This window comes from Mustela nigripes, chromosome X, assembly GCF_022355385.1.
Source record: "Mustela nigripes isolate SB6536 chromosome X, MUSNIG.SB6536, whole genome shotgun sequence".
In the NCBI taxonomy this organism is placed as follows: Eukaryota; Metazoa; Chordata; class Mammalia; order Carnivora; family Mustelidae; genus Mustela; species Mustela nigripes.
Genome location: NC_081575.1, coordinates 111,672,636 through 111,692,098, shown reverse-complemented (window position 1 = coordinate 111,692,098; position 19,463 = coordinate 111,672,636). Strand labels below are relative to the sequence as shown.

Sequence of the window (19,463 nt, the reverse complement as noted above, 5' to 3'; positions counted from 1 at the left end):
CCCACGATAAGAGTGTAATGGGTTCATGCGACCCACATGCCTTAACGACAAAGTCTAAGGAAGTTAGTTTCTCTTATCAAAGATGAAATTCCAGTGTGTGGAGTAGGTCAGCTTCCCTCCTGTCCCTTGCCTTTGGACATCTGGGGACACTGAAGGAGCCCAACCCCCGCCCCCCCCAACAGCAGGCTGTTTCTAGGCTCTTAGGCAACACACAGTGATTTTTCTCAGACTTTCTAGTATATTCCACTGGTATATTTCTAGTATATTCCTCAAGTACTCTTTTTTTTTTTTTAAACATTTTATTTATTTATTTGACAGACAAAGATCACAAGTAGGCAGAGAGGCAGGCAGAGAGAGAGGAGGAAGCAGGCTCCCTGCTGAGCAGAGAGCCCGATGCGGGGCTCTATCCCAGGACCCTGGGATCATGACTTGAGCCAAAGGCAGAGGCTTTAACCCACTGAGCCACCCAGGTGCCCCTCCTCAAGTACTCTTTACAAGGATTTTCCCAACCCATTCCTTTCCTCCTGTCCATTAGTTTTTTCTGGTCATTTTTTTTTCAAGCCTGCTTCTGATGTCGATTATTAATGAGTCATATTCAAGTTGCGTACAAAGTATGAGCTTTTTTTTGTTCTTTTTTTATGACTTATATATAACATATATTATAATTATAATTCTATTTTATAAATATAATTTATATTGTATATAAAAGCACACAAAACTTGCCATTTCAATGGTAATCAAACAAGAAATTCAAACAAAGTGTCATTTTTTAACCTATCAAATTAGTGAAGATTTTCAAAATGGAAATCATTATATCCTGGTTAGTATTCAGTGGGGTAGCCACTGACTTAGTATAATCTCTCTAAAATGCCCAACTGATGTTCTTCAAGTATGAACTCGTTCTGTGTTATACTGCGAGCTCCGGCAGCCCCCACCACCGCAGATCAAATCGACGCCCTTCCGCTGTGGTACTCAGGTTCCACCTCATTCAGGAACCCAGTCTGCCTGTGCTCGCCTCATGAGTTCTAACCTGTGGTTTCCACCTTGGCCAGACAGGTCCGTTGCTGATGGCTCCTCTGCTCGCCTCCCCACAACCCCTCTTCATAAACATCGTCTCTTCACTACTTTTCTGAAAATGCCTTCTCCCCACCATTCCACATGGGCCCATGTTTTTGGGGTACCCTCTTGTTCTCCTTACTGACCCCTAATTAACACTGTACTATTACGCTCACCCTACCAAATAAATCACCTATATGCTATGAGCTCATGTTGAATTAGTCCTTGTGGTAGGCTGGATGATGAGGTCCTCATGCTAGCCCGTGGAATCTGTGAACAGGTAACCTTACATGGCAAAAGAGACTTTGCAGACATGAGTAAATTAAGGCTCTCAAGATGCGAAGGCTGTCCTGGGTTATCTGGGTGGGCCCAATGTAACCACAGGGTCCTTATTTTAATTTTGCTTTTAAGATTTATTTATTTATTTGAGAGAGAGTCAGTGAGTGCATGAGCATGGGAGGGGCAGAGGGAGAGGGAGAGAGAGAATCTCAAGCAGACTCTGCCCTGAGCACAAAGCCCGATCATGACCTGAGTTGAAATCAAGAGTCAGACGCTGGTCTCCTCAGCCCTGGGAGCAGCTCTCCTGCCAGAGCCCCTCATCCCCTGAAAATGTCCGCCCGCACAAAGTTCGTCTCCGCCCCGTTCTTGGTCAGGAGCACCTCTGAGCTGTTGAGCCGATCACTGTCTGCAGTGGTGCTAAAACCACCCGAGACCCTAACAGATGAGGCACCTTATAAGGCCTCAGCATCTTGACAGCCCAACGTCCCCTGACCTCACTTATTCCTAGCCGAAGCTTCCAAACCAGCGCCATTTCAAGGGACATCGATACAGCAGCCAAGTTCATTGGGGCTGGGGCTGCCACGGTAGGGGTGGCTGGCTCTGGGGCTGGAACTGGGACTGTGTTTGGGAGCCTCATCATTGGTTATGCCAGGAATCTCTCTCTGAAGCAACAGCTCTTCTCCTATGCCATTCTGGGCTTTGCCCTCTCAGAGGCCATGGGGCTCTTTTGCCTGATGGTGGCCTTTCTCATCTTCTTCACCATGTGAAGGAGCTGTCTCCACCTCCCATAGGTCTTTCTCTCGTGTCTTGTCTGCCCTGTATAATCCTTTTCCTATACCTCCCCAGGCAGCCTGGGGAAAGTGGTTGGCTCCTGGTTTGACAGAGGGAAGACAAATAAATACTGTATTAATAAGAAAAGAAAAGAAAAGAAAAGAAAAAAAAAAAGAGTCAGACACTTAACCAACTGAGCCACCCCGGTGCCCCTTTAACCACTGGGTCTTTATAAGACAGAAGCAGGAGAGTCCGAGTCAGAGAAGGAGACAGAAGACAAAGTGGTGGTCGGAGAGAAAAGACAGAGAGAGCTTGGAAGATGCACCCTCCTGGCTTTGAAGATGGAAGAAGGGGTCGTAGGCAGGCAGCCTCCAGAAGCTGGAAAAGGCAAAGAAACAGGTTCTCCCCTAAAGCTTCTGGAAGGAACGGTAGCCCTGCCTACCTATTTTATAATTCTGAGTTCCAGGACTGTAAGGAAGAAAAAAAAAATGGTTTGTTTTAAGCCACTAAGTTTGTGGTAATGTGTTACAGAAGCCACAGGAAACTAATAGAGTCCTTCACTGTATACAACCTCAACCCCCTCTGTCATCTCCTTTACGTGCCTCCTCTCACTGGCTACAGGGTGGGCTCATCGAGCACAAGGACTGGATCTTCTTCTCTGTCTCTATCAGAGTTCAATACGATGTCAGGGTCCAGTCGAGTGCTCCCATCATTAAATCTCCCTGGATTTGTAACAGAAACCAACAGAGCCGACTACGGGACTGGTGCGCAGTCAAAGAGCAATGCATGGGGTCTTGGGGATGCTGCGGACTGTCCAGAGCGGCAGGCAGTTCATGTGAGCATCGCACAGGGGAGGAACAGTGCCCCGCTCTGAGGCATGGGCACCGCTGAGCCCCTCCCCTGCTACAGGACCCTTACTGCCCTGTCCCCCAGCCTGCCTCATGACCAGCAGCACGATGGTGGAATCCGCCATGGAGACAGCACTCAGCGTGCCCATACAAACGGATGTATTTTCCGGAAGAGATGGAAGAGCCAGCCCTCGTTTTGAAGAAGGTAACTTGGTGGTAGGGCACAGAGTAGGCAGGCAAGGGGAGGATGTCACACAGCGTTTAGGGATAGCTGTCCTTCAGTAGTCAGTCTCTTTTTTAACCCTCAGGATTGAAGACAACATGAACCCAGGAGAGCATTGCCTGCCCATTTCGTTTTGCAGGGCCTGACACCGACCCCCTTCCAAAGGAGCTTTTCGAGGCACTGCTGGCAGTGGACTTGGAATCGAGTAATACAGCTATGGGAGCCTGTGGTACCAGAGCTTTGCAAATAAGTTACTCTTGGCTTCCCTAGGGAAAATCGCAGGCTGTCCAAAGATCAAGCAACTGAATGGTGAGGAGATAAATCACCTTTGCTTCTCCATTCTCCATGACCAACCTTGTGCCTGGCATTTCCCCCCTTCTCTAGTTTCAAAATGCTCTCTTTCGAACACACCCTGTGTTTATTGCCTGTCTCCATATATTTTTAGTTAATGTTTCATGAGACTATCTATTGGTGGATTTCCCACTGCAGGTTTACCCTCACACTTGAGCTCGTAGGTAAAGAGAAACATAAGAGATGAGAGATGTGACTGGCAGAGGTTAGCGAGTGGAAATCTGAAACCCATGGGTTGTTTTTCAAGTTCTGTTAGTGCTTACTACAAGCATAAGTTCTGACAAGTAGCACTGGACCTCTCTTATTTTTTATTTTTATTTATTTATTTTTAAAGATTATATTTATTTATTTGACAGAGACCACAGGTAGGCAGAGCGGCAGGCAGAGAGAGAGGGAGGAAGCAGGCTCCCGGCTGAGCAGAGAGTCCAATGAGGGACTCGATCCCAGGACCCTGAGGTCATGACCTGAGCCGAAGGCAGAGGCTTAACCCAGGCACCCCTTATTTTTTATTTTCTTAAAAGATTTTCCTTTGGGGCGCCTGGGTGGCTCAGTGGGTTAAAGCCTCTGCCTTTGGCTCAGGTCATGATCCCAGGATCCTGGGATCAAGCTTCACATCAGGCTCTCTGCTCGGCAGGGAGCCTGCTTCCCCATCTCTCTCTGCCTGCCTCTCTGCCTACTTGTGATCTCTGTCTGTCAAATAAATAAATAAAATCTTAAAAAAAAATTTTTTTTTTCCTTTAAGTAATCTCTACGCCCAACAGGGGGCTCGAACTTACAACCCTGAGATGAAAAGTTGCTTGCCCTACCGACTGAGTCAGCCAGGTGCCCCAGCACTAGGCCTCTTTTAATCAGAGGTCCTCCCTTGAAACTATAGATATGGACCCTGAAAGACTATTAACCAAAACTATCCCAAATGTTTCTCTTCGACTTAATACCATACACATACACATACACACACACACCCCATATATACAATATATGCCATGTGTTATACATAACTTATATCTGTCCTATAGTATAGAGTTATTAAAATTACATTTAATAAAATTTAAATTTAATTAAATTTATATTTATACATTATATAGTCACTAAAACCATTTCTTCAATATAGACTTAAGAAAATATAACAACTGCCATGTTGAGTTTAGCTCACAGGTGGTAATTTGAGAGAACAGATGACTTAAGATGCTATTTCCACATTTGGAGTGATTTGATTTTGGTCTGTGATAATGGCACTGTGGTTGTATAGAAGAATGTCCTTGTCCTTAGGAGATAAGAGGCTAAGGTATTTAGGGGGAAAGTCAGTCGGCAACTGACTCTCAAATGAATCTTGGCAAAAGGCAGGTTGATTTTCACCGACTATTGCAAGTTTTCTGTAGATTGGAAATTTTTTTAAAAGGTGTTAGAAGAAAAAGATATTTTTTGCTATGGTTGTTCAATAAAAGCTGACTTCCTCCCCAGTAAAAACAGAGCATAAGTATAAAAACACTAGAAATTCTCTAAAATCTTGATTAAAATTCATTGCCAAAATCAGAATCTTTTTGCGTAGAATCTTACAACTAAACCCAAAACGTTTATCTTTACTCCAAGAAGTGAGTTCATATATACTCAATACTGGTGAATACCAAAGTCACAGAATCTGTAATAAAAGCAAGAATAAGTTATACAAGGACACGGAAGGCACATGGAATGATAAATGCTCAAGACTGGTGGGAAGTTTTTAAGAAACTGTAAGATTTCACATCTGTTCTCCAACATAAATAAGGCCCTAGAAAATGAGAACTGAAAAGTGTCAGAGGAAAATATAGTCCAATAGTACAACGCTCAATTTATACACAATATAATGAGGGTCAGAGAAAATTATACAAGTATGGAAGCATGCAAGTGTTTAAAAAGCTGATAAGAGCTCTTAAAGTCAATCTGGAAACCTTTACTGTGAATTACATCAGTATTAGATTAATGTCCCCTAGAAATGTCCTTGTTCTTCTATGGAACTCTTTGGAGTAGAAATAAATTTAGTCTCCACCTTTAAGTCCTGGCAGTTCCACAAGTCTGAAGTATTTCCAGCCAAATAAAAGTAAGTCAAGCGCTTTCACAAGTTTTTAGAATGATTAGCAAAATATATTTGGGGGGGGAGGGGAGTTGTACACCTGAAACTAATACAAAATCGTGTGTCAACTATACCTCAATAAAAAATATATACATACATATATGTGGTAAGGAAAGGGGTAATGAGAAATAAAAAGCAGATATGGGAATAACAAATACTGGAAAAGCTGAAAAATTACTATGCTACTTGGTAAACTTGCTTTGCTAAATAAAACCAAAAATTATTGTATATCTTCTCCCCACTTATTAAGCCTGCTTCTCAGCGATACTTCTGTTCATTCATTCAATTATTCAAATGTTTAAGCACCTAATCTTCACAAAATATCAGAGGGACTTTAACAGCCATACTGCAATTTATTTTTATTTATTTATTTATAAAGATTTTACTTATTTGACAGAGAGAGACACAGCGAGAGAGGGAACACAAGCAGGGGGAGTGGGACAGAGAAGCAGACTTCCTGCAGAGCAGGGAGCCTGACGACAACGACATGGGACTCGATTCCAGGACCCTGGGATCATGACCTGAGCCGAAGGCAGATGCTTAATGACTGAGCCACCCAGGCACTCCCTGTACTGCAATTTCTTAAACTATACGGTATTGACCATCCATTATAGCATTTTTTTTTTCTGAGTGTGAAGAAAATTATTGTTTCAAGCCTAAGTATGCAACTGAACTGAAAAATAACCAACCCTCCATAGTCAAGCTTTCTGAAATGTAAATAGTGAACAAATATCATATTGCCACATTGGAGGGAAAATACAATGTAAGGGGGAAAAAAATCCAAGTTTACTCTTGGGACTCTGAACCATTAAGCAACTGTTGAAGTGGCCATTTATTGGCTCTTGCCCTTAGTTATGAGGTTCATGCAGTCTTAAGCTTGGCTTTCAAAAATCATTAATAATTACCCTTAAATGGCAAACAAAAGGAAAATTTCATAATCAGGGTGGTGTGTCTGTGAAGACTATAAAAGTCACCATTCAACTCAACGCTTCACACTCCTACTTCTTGGTTCTTCTAGCTGCCTCACAACTGGGTAACCAGGTAAGTGTGATGTTAGTACAACCTCCTATTCCTTCTGCTTCCTTCCAGAATGGTGTGAAAGATAATAGGAGAAAAAGAGGGTTTGTGCCATCTAAAGATATTACCAGTAATTTAAGAGCTAAAAGCTGTGGTCAGCTTTCTTGCAGACCACAACCTACAGAGCACAGACCAGGTGCATAAAAAGTGCAGAATGTCATATTTATTAACAAAAGGGTTTGGCTCAAGGGACTGTCTCCTCACAGATGGACTCTAAGATCAGACATTTAACATACTAAGATGATTATTTTTACGGCGCCAAGGAAAGAGCCCAAAGGTGTGAAACTGCTGGCAAAATCATCCTGACAAAACTCTGCTTCTTCAGCTTTTTGGTGAGTTCATTTCTTTCCCAATCAACAGGACACCACGATGAGCGGCAAAAAGTCTCCCGAGGAACTGAAGAGCATTTTTGAAAAATACGCAGCCAAAGAAGGTGATCCAAACCAGCTGTCCAAGGAGGAGCTGAAGCTATTGATTCAGACAGAATTCCCCAGTTTACTGAAAGTGAGTGCACCGGGCAACTGGGGACCTCCGACGACGGGGAGGAGTGAGGGGTGGGAACAAGACACAGGAGAGCAAGAGGAATGCTTCTTCTGGGGCAGAGCACACAGCAGCCAAGGCAAGGGCATTCCTTGGCCAAGAGCCCTTGAACGTGTGTTTTCTTCCCTGGTGGCAGGCCACATCTCAGATGGCAAGGACCTAGAAGGCAGAGAGGGGCCAAGCCTTTTATGTCCCACAGCCTGGGCACGGAACTCTCCGGGACCAGCCACAGTAAAAGGAAGCAATGATGGCACTTGTAATGAAGCTAGGCCTAGGAGACCCACAGGGCACCAACCCAACGCACTAAGGCCTTTGGCCTGGATTCAGCACCTCCAGGTCAGGCTTTTAGGAAAACAAAGAGGTGTGCAAAATACTATTAGCTGGCCTTGACATGCTTCATCCTTATAGGTAGGATGTGTCAAGAAGACCAACACTCACCAGGCGATCTATAGAGAAAATCCACTTTGCACCTACAAAATGCCATCTGGCGACATCCATTTATATTTCAAAAAGCATTTAAATTCGTGTTAATTTGTGTTAAGCACCTTAATCTGTGTTAATGAGGCAGGGAGGCATTTCTAAACAACTTCCAGGAAGGGATTAAACCTCTTTAGCCCGACAGTTTCTCCTCAAAACCGGCCCAGAGTTGTCCAAATCAAAGTGCATCTTGAGGCAATAGAATAGGAGAGAGGCGGGCTGACCCTCCTTGCTCCAATACACTTCCGCTCCTTTGCAAGTAAAAGCCATCTTCCAAATGGACGTGACTGAGCAACTGTTTACCCCACATGGTCACTATTTAGCTATAAACTTCGGAAGAAAGCATTTGCTTCCCAGATTTTAACCAGAAATGTCCCTTCTGCCAGTATGACATGTGAGGGGGTTTCCCCATTGTAGTTGTTGAGGTTTCTGGGTTTGGTACCCAGAAAAGTGGCCGAATTCGATGACCTTATAACCCAATGTCTCCTCATTTGCTTACGGTTAAAATACAATATAACTCTGAAAAGGAGTTAAAGGTACTAGCAGAAAAGGAGACCTTAAAAAGAAATTGCCTGATTTTTATTGTATTTACTTATTTTTCAGTAAGCCCAACTCCCAACATGGGACTTGAACTCACAAGCCTGAGATCGAGAGTCATGTACTCTCCAAATGGGCCAGCCAGGAGCCCCAGAAAAAGAGACTTTTTAATTAAAAATTAAGACAAAGTTTTCTGAGAAAGATTAGATTCTAAAAAACACTCTGGCATTTTTCAAAAAGGAAGAAAAATAATAACAGGAAGGAATAATCCTAATAAAAGAAAAAAAATAATAATCTGACAGGAAAGCCTAGGCAATCTACTCAAGCAAGTTGTTTTAAAAGGTAAGACTGGGGAATTTTTCTATATTTTCCTATGGTTTATGTATTTCCTACAAAAAGAAAGTATGACTCATAGTTTGAATAAAGGTATGAAAACTGATGGTAAATTTTGAAAAATCTACTTACCGAATCATGTACTGGATTATATTTTCATAAGGATTACTAAGGTTTTCCAAGCTATATTCTTTCCACCAATGCCGTGTATGGTTTAGAACCTCGTAAATGCTTCAGGGAAAGTGAGTAACTATCTTAGTGTGGTCTTCTAATCACAGCAAAGTACAAATGTCTTTAGAGGAATCCTAAGAGCTAAAACATATCTCGATGTGGAGATCAGTTGTACAACAATGTCAACAGTACCGAAGTGCATTCGTTTGAAAATAGTTGAGATGGTAAATATTACAATTTTTTTTTAATGTTAAAAAAAAAAAAAAAACAAGTCAAACTGACTTGTAAACTAAATCATTATTTCAGTGAGTTTCCTAGGTACTATTTTGCCGCAGATAAACTCTCACCTGAAAGGCAGAGCTGTAACAGCTTTAAGACTTGAGTCTTAGGCCAGAGACAAAATTTAAGTCAGCTTAAGACCTTGCAGGTGTAGCAGAGCCAAAACAGAGTCAAGCCTAACACGATCTCTTGCAACATCTCAAGCGGTAGTTCTCCAAATGTCACTGGTCCTGGCCCGGCATCATCAACACCACCTGGGAACCTGCTGGGCACACAGAGTCTCAGGCCCCGTCCCAGGCCTAGTGAACCAGAACCTCTGGGAGTGGGACCTGTCACTCTATATTTCCTAAGGTCAGTAAGCCCATGTGGTGACTCTGCTGAGCGCCAAAGTGTGAGAATCACTGATTCCGTCATCCAGCAGGGTGTAGACAGGGGCCGTAACACACGGACTTGGGAAAAACTGGTATGGTTCCTAGTTAAGTGCTTGAGCTCTGTAGTCCATGTTTGAACCTCAAACTCTCTGTCTACTAGCTGTGGGCCCTGGGGCCAGCTGGCAGCTGTCCCGGAGCACAGTTCCCTCCGGTGAAGAGTGGACCCCCCCACATACACACACACAGGGTAGCTGGGAGCACTGAGCAGGCTACAGATTGCCCACTGTACCATGCTGCCTCGGGTTCACAGAACCAGGTCCCAGGAAAACCTTGGGGCAAGAATCATCAGCTGTTGGTGGGCCAGGGGCTTCTCAGCAGTCCAGTGAAGCCCTCAGATTCCTTCTTCTTTTTTAGACGCATAGACAAAATACTTACGATTACACAGAAAACCAATTACAGTTGACACTTACACAATGTGGATTTGACCTGCATAGGTCCTCTTTTATGTGGATTTTTTACAGTACTATAAATGTGTTTTTTCTTCCTTATGATTTCCATCATAACACTTTTCTCTAGCTTACTTGATTGTAAGATATAGTATTTAAATCATATAATGTACAAAATCTGTGTTAATCTACTGTATATGTCATCAGGAAGGCTTCTAGTCAACAGTAGGCTCTTGGTCATTATGTTTGGGGGAAGGCAAAAGTTGTCCTCATATTTTTGACTGTGTGGGGGTGGGGTAGATGCCTGTAACCCCTGCATTGTTCAGGATCCAACTGTATATTAAAATGCACATTACCAATATTAAAATGATAAATGTGTGGGGCACCTGGGTGGCTCAGTCTGTTGGGCATCTGACTCTTGATTTCGGCTCAGGTCGATCTCAGGGTCCTGGGATCCAAGCCCACGTAGGACTCTGTGCTCAGCGGAGAGCCTGCTTCAGAGTCTCTCTCTTCCCTCAGGCTATGTCTGTCTCCCCACTTGCCCATGCACACACACACACACACACACACTCTCTCTCTCTCTCTCTCAAAATCAATAAAATCTTTTAAAAAGAGAGAGAGAAATGTACGATATAGGAAAAACCAGGTAGCCAGTTCAGGGACATGGAGCTCAAGTTGGTCTTCCCACCCCCAACCATCAAGGCATGTAACCAGAACCTCAGCTGCCTTGTTGGAACAGAGACCCGGCATCTCTAATTTCAGAAAATGGGTAGCGGTAACTGATTCATTTTCTCTCCTCTCCCCTTTCCCATCCTTCTCATCTAAAACCAGGGTCCCAGCACCCTAGATGACCTCTTTCAAGAACTGGACAAGAATGGAGATGGAGAAGTTAGTTTCGAAGAATTCCAGGTGTTGGTGAAGAAGATATCCCAGTGAAGGAAAAAAACAAAATAATGTATCATCATTCCAAGCACCAGAAGAAGAGCGTCTGGGATGTGGCCCCATTCTATACCCAATCGCTAATGTCTCTGTTTAATTCTTTGCAATTATAATGATCTGACACTGAGGTCCAATTACTATTAATAAAGAAATTCTTAAACTCTCCTTGTCTCTCCTTGCCAAGTACTGACCCCCATGGCTTAATAGATTTGAAAGTAACCTTAGCTTAATGCATTTAATTTTATACCTTTTTTTTTTTAAAGAAAGGCTGAGAATAGTTCCATGATCTTCACCAAGACTGGAAAGACAGCGTCAGAGGCTCAGAAACAATTTTGACGTGCCAAACCAATGCCCTGATTCCAGTCTTCCATCAAAATAGCCCTGTTCCTGCTCTCCCTCCCCAGCCACTCAGTGCTCCCATCATTTCCAGTTTCAACTCTAGACAACAGCTAGTGAGGAACACTGCTTCAAAAAACAGGCACTTGTCTTTAAAGTCAGTCTCCTCTAGCACTCGCTGTGTTTTTTGAATCAATGACCCTGTTGGGGAGTAGAAGCATCACAGGACCAAGAGTCAGTTCTGCTCCATCCCTGAGGGTGTGGCCTTGGTTCTGGCATGTAATGTGTTAAATAAGGGACAGGAAGACATAGGCCCTTCCAGTTCTGGCATTCAGTGCTGCTGGGACTCTCAGGATTTGAGAAACAGCTAGGCCTCAAGTTCTACTTCCTAAGCCCAGCTTGGGGGAAGGAGGGAGTAGGAGTGCTGGAGAGGAATTTAACAAAACAAAAACAAAAACAAAAAATTCTAACAGTACCACCAAGAAACGAAGGAAATTTTTATACACAGCGAGGAAATGTTTAAATGCACTCTGTATCATACTAATTCGATACAAGAGCATTCTCAGTGCATCAAAAGCCTTAAACATTTCTAATGGCTAATTATACTCCACTGCAGGGATACCCCATAACAGTCTTAACTATTTCCCCATTGCAGGACATTTCGATTGTTGCCACTTCTGATTCTTCTAAATAATGGTATAATGAGTACCTGTTCATATCTCTGTCAATATAGCACATTTCCTTGGGAGAATTTCTGAGAAGTAAAAGTCTGGGTCAGAGGGTATGAGTATTTTTATGGTTTATAAAAGAGACCACCTTATTGATTCTCTGAAAGATCATATTGATTCAAAAATCTACAAACAGCAGGAGAATGCCATCTGCACTCTCCAGACAGCATTAGTTGGTCTCATTTTAACAACTTTATTGGTCACAATAGTGTACATCTTTTATTTATTTCTAATTTTAGTAGGAATTCCCCACTATTTCCCCATTGAGTTTACTGTCTGATATTGGTTTATAAAAGGTAATCTTTCTCATGCTTAAGAAGTCCCCTTCTAGGGGCGCCTGGGTGGCTCAGTGGGTTGAAGCCTCTGCCTTTGGCTCAGGTCATGATCCCAGCGTCCTGCGATCGAGCCCCGCATGGGGGGGGGGGGTGTCTCTGCTCAGCAGGGAGCCTGCTTCCTCCTCTCTCTCTGCCTGTCTCTCTGCCTACTTGTGATCTCCGTCTGTCAAATAAATAAATAAAATCTTTTTTTAAAAAAAAAAAAAAGAAGTCCCCTTCTAGGGGCGCCTGGATGGCTCAGTGGGTTAAGCCTCTGCCTTCAGCTCAGGTCATGATCTCAGGGAGCCGGCATCGGGCTCTCTGCTCAGCATGGAGCTTGCTTCCCCCTCTCTCTGCCTGCCTCTCTGACTACTTGTGATCTCTCTCTCTCTCTGTCAAGTAAATAAATAAAGTCTTACAAAAAGAAGAAGAAGAAGAAAGAAGGAAGAAGAAGAAGACGACGACGAAGAAGAAGTCGTCGTCCCCTTCTGGGGTGCCTGAGTGGCTCAGTCGTTAAGCATTTGCCCTGGTTATGATCCCAGGGTTCTGGGATCGAGTCCTGCATCAGGCTCCCTGCTTCTCCCTCTGCCTCTCTCTCATGAATAAATAAAATCTTTTTAAAAAGTCCCCATCTCCAGGCTCCCGGGTGGCTCACGGGTTAAGCATCTAATTCTTGTTTTCCGCTCAGGTCATGATCTCAGGGTCATGAGATAGACCCCCACATTGAGCTCTGTGCTCAGCAGAGTCTAATTGTCCCTCTCTCTCTGGTCCTTCTCCCATTCATGCTCTTTCTCTCTCAAATGCGTAAATACCAATTTTTTTTTTTTTTTAAGTTGTAAAAAAGGTAGCAGGTTTTATTTTTTTCAACAGTAGAGAACAAATGTAGTTGAATAATTAGGGCAAGAAGGGGTAGCGAGCTAATTAAAATTGTACCTTAACTGAAAAGAAAATTTTTAAATTTCCCCTTTCAAAAAATTGTTTTACATAAATACTGAAATTATTACATATTTTTAATATTAATATTTTAGGATTTCAACATAGCTAGTAATTGAGGAGCTCAGATTTAGATACCGGTTCTGATTCCAAAGTATTTCTTCTAGTCTCTCATATCCATCTCAGTTTAATTAAGTTCATGAACATCATGCTATAATCTCTCTAAAGAACAAGAAATCTGCCAAAATTATTTAGTAACTAGAAATCCTTTTTAACTAAAAGTCAAGGACTATCCAAAACATAAATGCACATCTTAAAAAAAAAAAAAAAAAAAAAGAACTCCCTTTCTCTTCCTAGTTTGTTATGAGACTGAGGAGGGTTTAGGTTCTATAGATTGCCACTGAGCATCTGTGGTGATATGGGGGTTCTTTCTTTTGTCTGATCAATATAATGTGCCAATTGATTCAATCCCCAGGACAAACACACTATCCAGTCATGATTTAGTATTCTTTAATGCTATTAAATTAGGCACTCTAATATTTTATTTAAGATTTTTACACCTTTGGGGTGCCTGGGTGGCTCAGTCGGTTAAGCATCTGCCTTCGACTCAGGTCGTGATCCCAGGGTCCTGGGATCAAGCCCTGCATTGGGGCTCTCTGCTCAGTGGGGAGCCTGCTTCCTCCTCTCTCTGCCTGCTGGTCCACCCCTGCTTGTGCTTTCTCTCTCCCTCTCTGTTAAGTAAGCAAATAAAATCTTTTTTAAAAATTTAAGATTTTTACATCTTTATCAATAATCAACATTAATCTATAGTTTTGGGTTTTATCTTTTGTTTGCCAATGTTTGCGGAGTTCTAATATCGAGGTCATGCTAGCTTTCCATTTTAGCCTAGATTCTGGCATTCGGTTGGCCCCTCAAAGTATAAATGTGTGTTATCTCTTTCAACTGCACCATGTATGAAGCAACTACTATGGGCAAGACATTACACAAGATACCATAAAAGACAGAAGTTACTAGGCCTCTGAGATCCTAAGTCGGCAAGTCTGGGATCAGGTCAGGAAAAGGCTTAATTGTGAAAGTAGTATTTCCCACTGGGATTAGTACGAAGAGCCTTGAGAGGAACCTGCAGGGAATGAGCAGCACTGAGCTATATAAGAGAGAGAAAACACAGGGCACCTGGCTGGCTCAGTCGGAAGAACATGTGACTCTTGATTTCTGGGTCATGAGTTTAAGCCCCGTGTTGGGTATAAAGAGTACTCAAATAAATATCTTTTTTTAAAAAGAGAGAGAAAAAAAACACCCCAAGTAAATATATGTGTAAGTACAAGGCAGTGCAGAAATACACATACTACGGTTTGGGTGGAAAGCCAGCTACAGGGACTATAGAAGGCACACTGGCTTCCGATCATGAAAGTCCTTGGTTGCCATGATAAACCAAGGTCAAAAAGGGAGTAGAAAGGTGTAGGAGTCATAAAGTGATGTGACTGTGCTTCGGGAAGTTGAGGTGGCACCAATACAGAGGCTGTAAAGTGTGGGGAGTGGTCACAGAGTGGAGGCTAGGGCTAGGCAGGAGGCCTCCGGGGCAAGTGAGGCAAACTGTGAAGGCCTCAAAGAAATGGTGGCAATGCAGAGGACACGCGTGGGAGAGATACCTTCTCTGCCTGGGTTAAGATTTACTGACTTGGACAAATTATCATGTGAGGACCTTAAGGAAAGGTGAAAATGTATGGAGAGATGTATGTAATGTGGGTATAGTATGTACATGTCAACTTCGTTGGCGTTCTTGGCCAACTTTCCAACATTCATCTCATCTCCCACATCCAGCAAGATTTGCCTGAATTTCCACTTGAATCAACAGTACCAGCCCTATTTGCTGAATGAATGATTCTTGACTATCTAGTCACTAAATCTTGTTGATTCATTCCATAGAGCTGCTCTGCCAGGCAGATTTTTCTACTCTCTCTCTCTTATTCTTTTCCTTTTTTTTTTTTCTTTAAGATTTTACTTATTTATTTGACAGACAGATCACAAGTAGACAGAGAGGCGGGCACAGAGAGAGGAAGGGAAGCAGGCTCCCTGCTGATATGGGGCTTGATCCCAGGACCCTGAGATCATGACCTGAGCCAAAGGCAGAGGCTTTAACCCACTGAGCCACCCACGCGTCCCCAGATCTTTCTACTCCTAACTTTTGCTCCGACACAGCTCCTGAGATCGCAGACTGAGGCTGCCTTAAGACTCAACCAAGTGCTGTGCCCAGAGTCTTCTCTTCCCTCTCATGTCTCTCGATCCCATGCCAGCTGAATCTGCCTAAAGCACTCATTCTATTCAGAAGTCTTCAGCAATGAGTATGGTGTTTGCATAATATGTCACAGTTGAGGGTATTATCTCATTGGTTCCCTAGGGTCTTCAGGATTAATTTTGCCACTGATACTCAAGGACCCTCACAAATCCGTACCAGCCTCTCTTATTCCCCTCCACTTCCCTACGGGAGCCGCCTGCTTCAGTCAAGCCCCTCGGTATTTTAGGAGCAAATCGTGGACATCCCAACCCAGCCAGTGCCTCCTCTCCTCTCTGTGAAGTCTCCGAGCCTTTGCCAACCTTCCCTTCTTACTCTAACCCACAGTATTCTTTTCCAGATTCTGGATTCTTAAGTATCTAAGGGTCTACCTGTGCTGGGCAATACCGTGGCGGTTATGGACATTTAAATCAATTAAAATGAAGTAAAATTTCAAGTTCAGTCCCTTGGCCGCCCTAGTAACATTTCAACCACTCCACAGCCCCCACGTGACTTGCGCCTATCATATTGGATGGCACAGATACAGAGCATTCTAGCACAGCAGAAAGTCCTAGTGGACGACACTGCTAGCATTAATGTGGCCACAACGCCCGTGCTGCCCATAGATGTAGTCATACGTTTCACCGGTGCATGGTTCGAATCCCCAACTAAACTGCAAGCGGGGCTGTGACAGCAGTTCTGAATACATTATATTTGGAACTGCACTTAAGTGGACGAGCTCTAAATGTACAGTGACTTTTTTTTCTTTTTAATAGTCTCTTTCCACTAGCATCCAGTTATTTTTACTGCAGAAAAATCTTTCAAGTAGTTGAAATACCTATTCCTAAGGCATCTCCCTTTGAGCTCAAGGAACAAAAGCCGTCAAATACATTAGCTTTGAAGTACTCATTTAGTCACTTACTGTTAAAATTACAGACTACCCTGTGATTCACTAATGGGGACTCATTTCAAGCACGGCAAATGCCATCTCTTTCCAAAGAGTAGGCAAGCATAAGGCGGGGGAGGGGGTGGAGAAGATGCCCTAGCCATTAGAAGGCAGCCATCATGCCTGTAGAGTTGTTCTTTCTTCACATAAAAAGTAGTTTCTCTGGCTAACAGCCTAATACCAACTCTGTACCTACTGCCCCCATAGAGACAGGATTAAATAACTATTAGGCTCCGAAACTGGTCCATAAAAGGCTATTTTAGCTATAGTACAGCAATCTTCTTGACAACCACTTTGATGGGAAGAAAAGTTCTTTAGCCCAAACAAAGCTCCAAAGGATTTCTATAAGATGGTTTCACGGGATGCCTGGGTGGCTCAGTCATTAAGCATCTGCCTTTGGCTCAGGTCATGATCCCAGGGTCCTGGGATGGAGCACTCCCCGCGCGGTGGGAAGCCTGCTTCTCCCTCTCCCACTCCCCCTGCTTGTATTCGCTCTCTTCCTCTCTCTCTCTCTCTCACTGTCAAATAAATGAATAAAATCTTTGAAAAACTTTTTTAAAAGACTGTTACTTCAAAGTAACAAAAAGTCACCTGAAAGGTTACTCTGAGTGGCTGTCTGGGTTTGTTTTAATGCCTCGTAATTTGCTTTCCATACAAAGTTGTTGAAAAATAACATGGAAGAAAAAATGTTTCAAACAGCTTCATCTAGAGCTAGAAAATGTCATACATTAATTATGCTTAATGTATAACAGAAATTACCCTTCACCTGAATCGACTTTTAATTAGATGTAACTATGCCACAAATCCACTGTCAAATGTGAAATTAATTTCAACTTTGAAAATCCCTGCATCAAAAAGGGATAAAAGAAGTTATATCTACAATAAATAAAATTGAAAAAGTACCAAATAACGCAATCTCAAATGTCCACTTGCATCTGCTTAAAATGCTTCAAATTCCTCACTTTTCCTTACCAATACCTTTATCCAAGTATACATGTATGTACTGATGTAATAAAGGCAAGACTCGGATTTTGTTTTCTGAGTGTTGCATCTTATGGAAATTCAGGGGTTTTTTTAGTTACTATTTTCAATAAACAGAAAAGAACTGCTAAACATTAAGCATAGCCACATACCTAAATACTGGATTGAGATCATCCTTCCTGTATATGTGTCCAAACCCCAAAATATTCTATATATAAAGTACACAATGCTGTGAACTATCCTCCACATGAACTAGAGAAATCTGAAGCCAAATTCAAGGTCAAAGGTGTCAGCAGCCGCCACATGACTGACACAGAGTCAGAATGCAAGTCACCCACAGCTGTGTTCTTGGTAAGCCTTGTCCAGAAAGCAGGTAACCCTACTTTGAAGCAAGCCAAAAAATCAGACTTGCTGTAGACCCCTAAATATTCAACAAATTCCCAGAGCCTTCTGTTTCAGCTTGTGGATTAAGCAGAGAAATAACACAATAAAATAAATTTTATTCACTCTCTTCCTGGTAGTCTGGAGTCTCCCTCTGCTCTTAGAGAAAAATGTATTTCTCCTTTTCTGTGCATAAGGGATACAGGCCTCTTAGATATCTCCCCCGGCTGTCCCTGTCTTCTACCGCTGGGAGAGATATTTACATGTATAAGGGAAATCTCCATCTGTAAGGGTGTCTCCCACTGGGTACCAGGAAGAGGATGACTAAATCTCTAGAAAGTCAAATGAATGTTAAAAGCAGGGCTTTCAATCTGCATCACAATCAGACCCTTGCTTCCAGCGTTCTGCCGGGGGAACTCCTCACCCCCCACCCCTTACTGGCTCCCCACTCCCAACATCAACGTTTGTTTTTATCTGGAGAGGTTATTTAACATGGTGGCTTGAGCCACTTGGGGGAGTCACTCAGTTTTCCTGGGTTTCTCCCATGTATACAGGAGGTACATAGGTTATTAAGCCTTCTTTTGTTTTTGTTCCTGTTAGTCTTTTATGACAGAGGGGTCTCAGCCAAGAACCTAGAAGGGAGGAGGAAAAATCATTTTTTTCTTCTCCACACCTATGAAACAGATTGTAGCAGCAAATATACCCTAAAGGAGTCTCCTAGTTTCCAAATTATTTACTTTTTTAGCTGGAAGGGCCAGAATGACCATCACCCACTGTAAATCATTGCTATTTGCTCAAGTTTAAGTGATTTCCCCAGGCTTCCTGGTATCTGCTGCCTGATGATTCTAATCCCTTAGCCTTTCTTCTTAATAGGACTTCTCACCATCAGCACAAATGCTGCCTCTTAAGGCCATTTTTCTCCAACAAACTGATCGCAGGCCATAAAGATATTCAGTAGCAATTAGGTTTTATTGTTCCCATCTCACTTATGAGTATAGAAGCTATCAAAATGCAAAATGCACAGATCCCCAGACTTAGTAATTCCCCTTCTAGGAACACATCCCATAGAAATGTGCACGCGCAGGCCGAAAGGACATATGTACACGGATACTAATTTGCAACATGATTTACAGTGGCCAAGTAATGGACACGACCTAAATATTCATCAGTATGAGACTGGTTAAGTAAATGGTGCATACAGCAGAGAAGCAGGGGTAAGGTGCCTGCGTACTGACAGAGAGTGATCTGCACAAAAGGCAAGGGGCACAGTGTCTCAAGCATGCTAGCCAATGTATTTGTTAAAAAGAAAACACAATCCGTGACACACACACACACACAATGCAAAGACTAGTCCGCAAAGAATTAACCTTGCCAAAGCTATCTAACAGTGGCACCTACTGGTCAAACCCCTTCCTAGCACACATGCTCCCCCCCAAAAGAAAATCACTTCCTATCCCAAAGTATTATCTTAGGAAAGAAAACCGATGATTTGCCTGCACAGCCATTTCAGCCATTAGTCAGGAAATATGTTTATAATAAAGCTTCATAAGGAACTCTTCACTGGTATTAGGTCTTCTGAGCATAGGACTTAAAAGTACCATCTGGCTGGGAAGTTATGGTTCATTATGGTCTGAATTGCAAGCTATAAAGAGAGTGAAGAATATCTCTATATCCTTCCATGGAGTATCTCCAGCATATAATGTTAAGTTAAAAAAGCAAGACAGAAAAAAATGTGTAGAGCATGCTATCATTTATCTAAGAAGG

General features: G+C 42.7%; 2 protein-coding genes and 1 pseudogene across 3 annotated transcripts in view; 2 read left to right on the top strand and 1 right to left on the bottom strand.

The window, feature by feature from the left end:
- Positions 1 to 19,463, bottom strand: part of CTPS2 (CTP synthase 2) — a 99,873-nt gene that overhangs the window by 38,980 nt on the left and 41,430 nt on the right. The window lies entirely within an intron of this gene.
- On the top strand, positions 1,548 to 2,241 carry LOC132007323 (ATP synthase F(0) complex subunit C2, mitochondrial-like; annotated as a pseudogene).
- On the top strand, positions 6,575 to 10,973 carry S100G (S100 calcium binding protein G). The gene is made up of 3 exons (XM_059384851.1): positions 6,575 to 6,679; positions 7,076 to 7,219; positions 10,701 to 10,973. The coding sequence occupies exons 2-3, from the start codon at positions 7,085 to 7,087 to the stop codon at positions 10,803 to 10,805; spliced, it is 240 nt and encodes a 79-aa protein (XP_059240834.1). The 5' UTR covers positions 6,575 to 6,679; positions 7,076 to 7,084; the 3' UTR covers positions 10,806 to 10,973.

What these genes read in the sequence shown, in the direction of transcription:
- S100G (XM_059384851.1), top strand. Translation starts at nt 7,085, where the DNA reads ATGAGCGGCAAAAAGTCTCCCGAGGAACTGAAGAGCATTTTTGAAAAA. An exon ending in AATTCCCCAGTTTACTGAAA is followed by an intron (nt 7,220 to 10,700) that starts GTGAGTGCACCG and finishes ATCTAAAACCAG; the next exon opens with GGTCCCAGCACCCTAGATGA.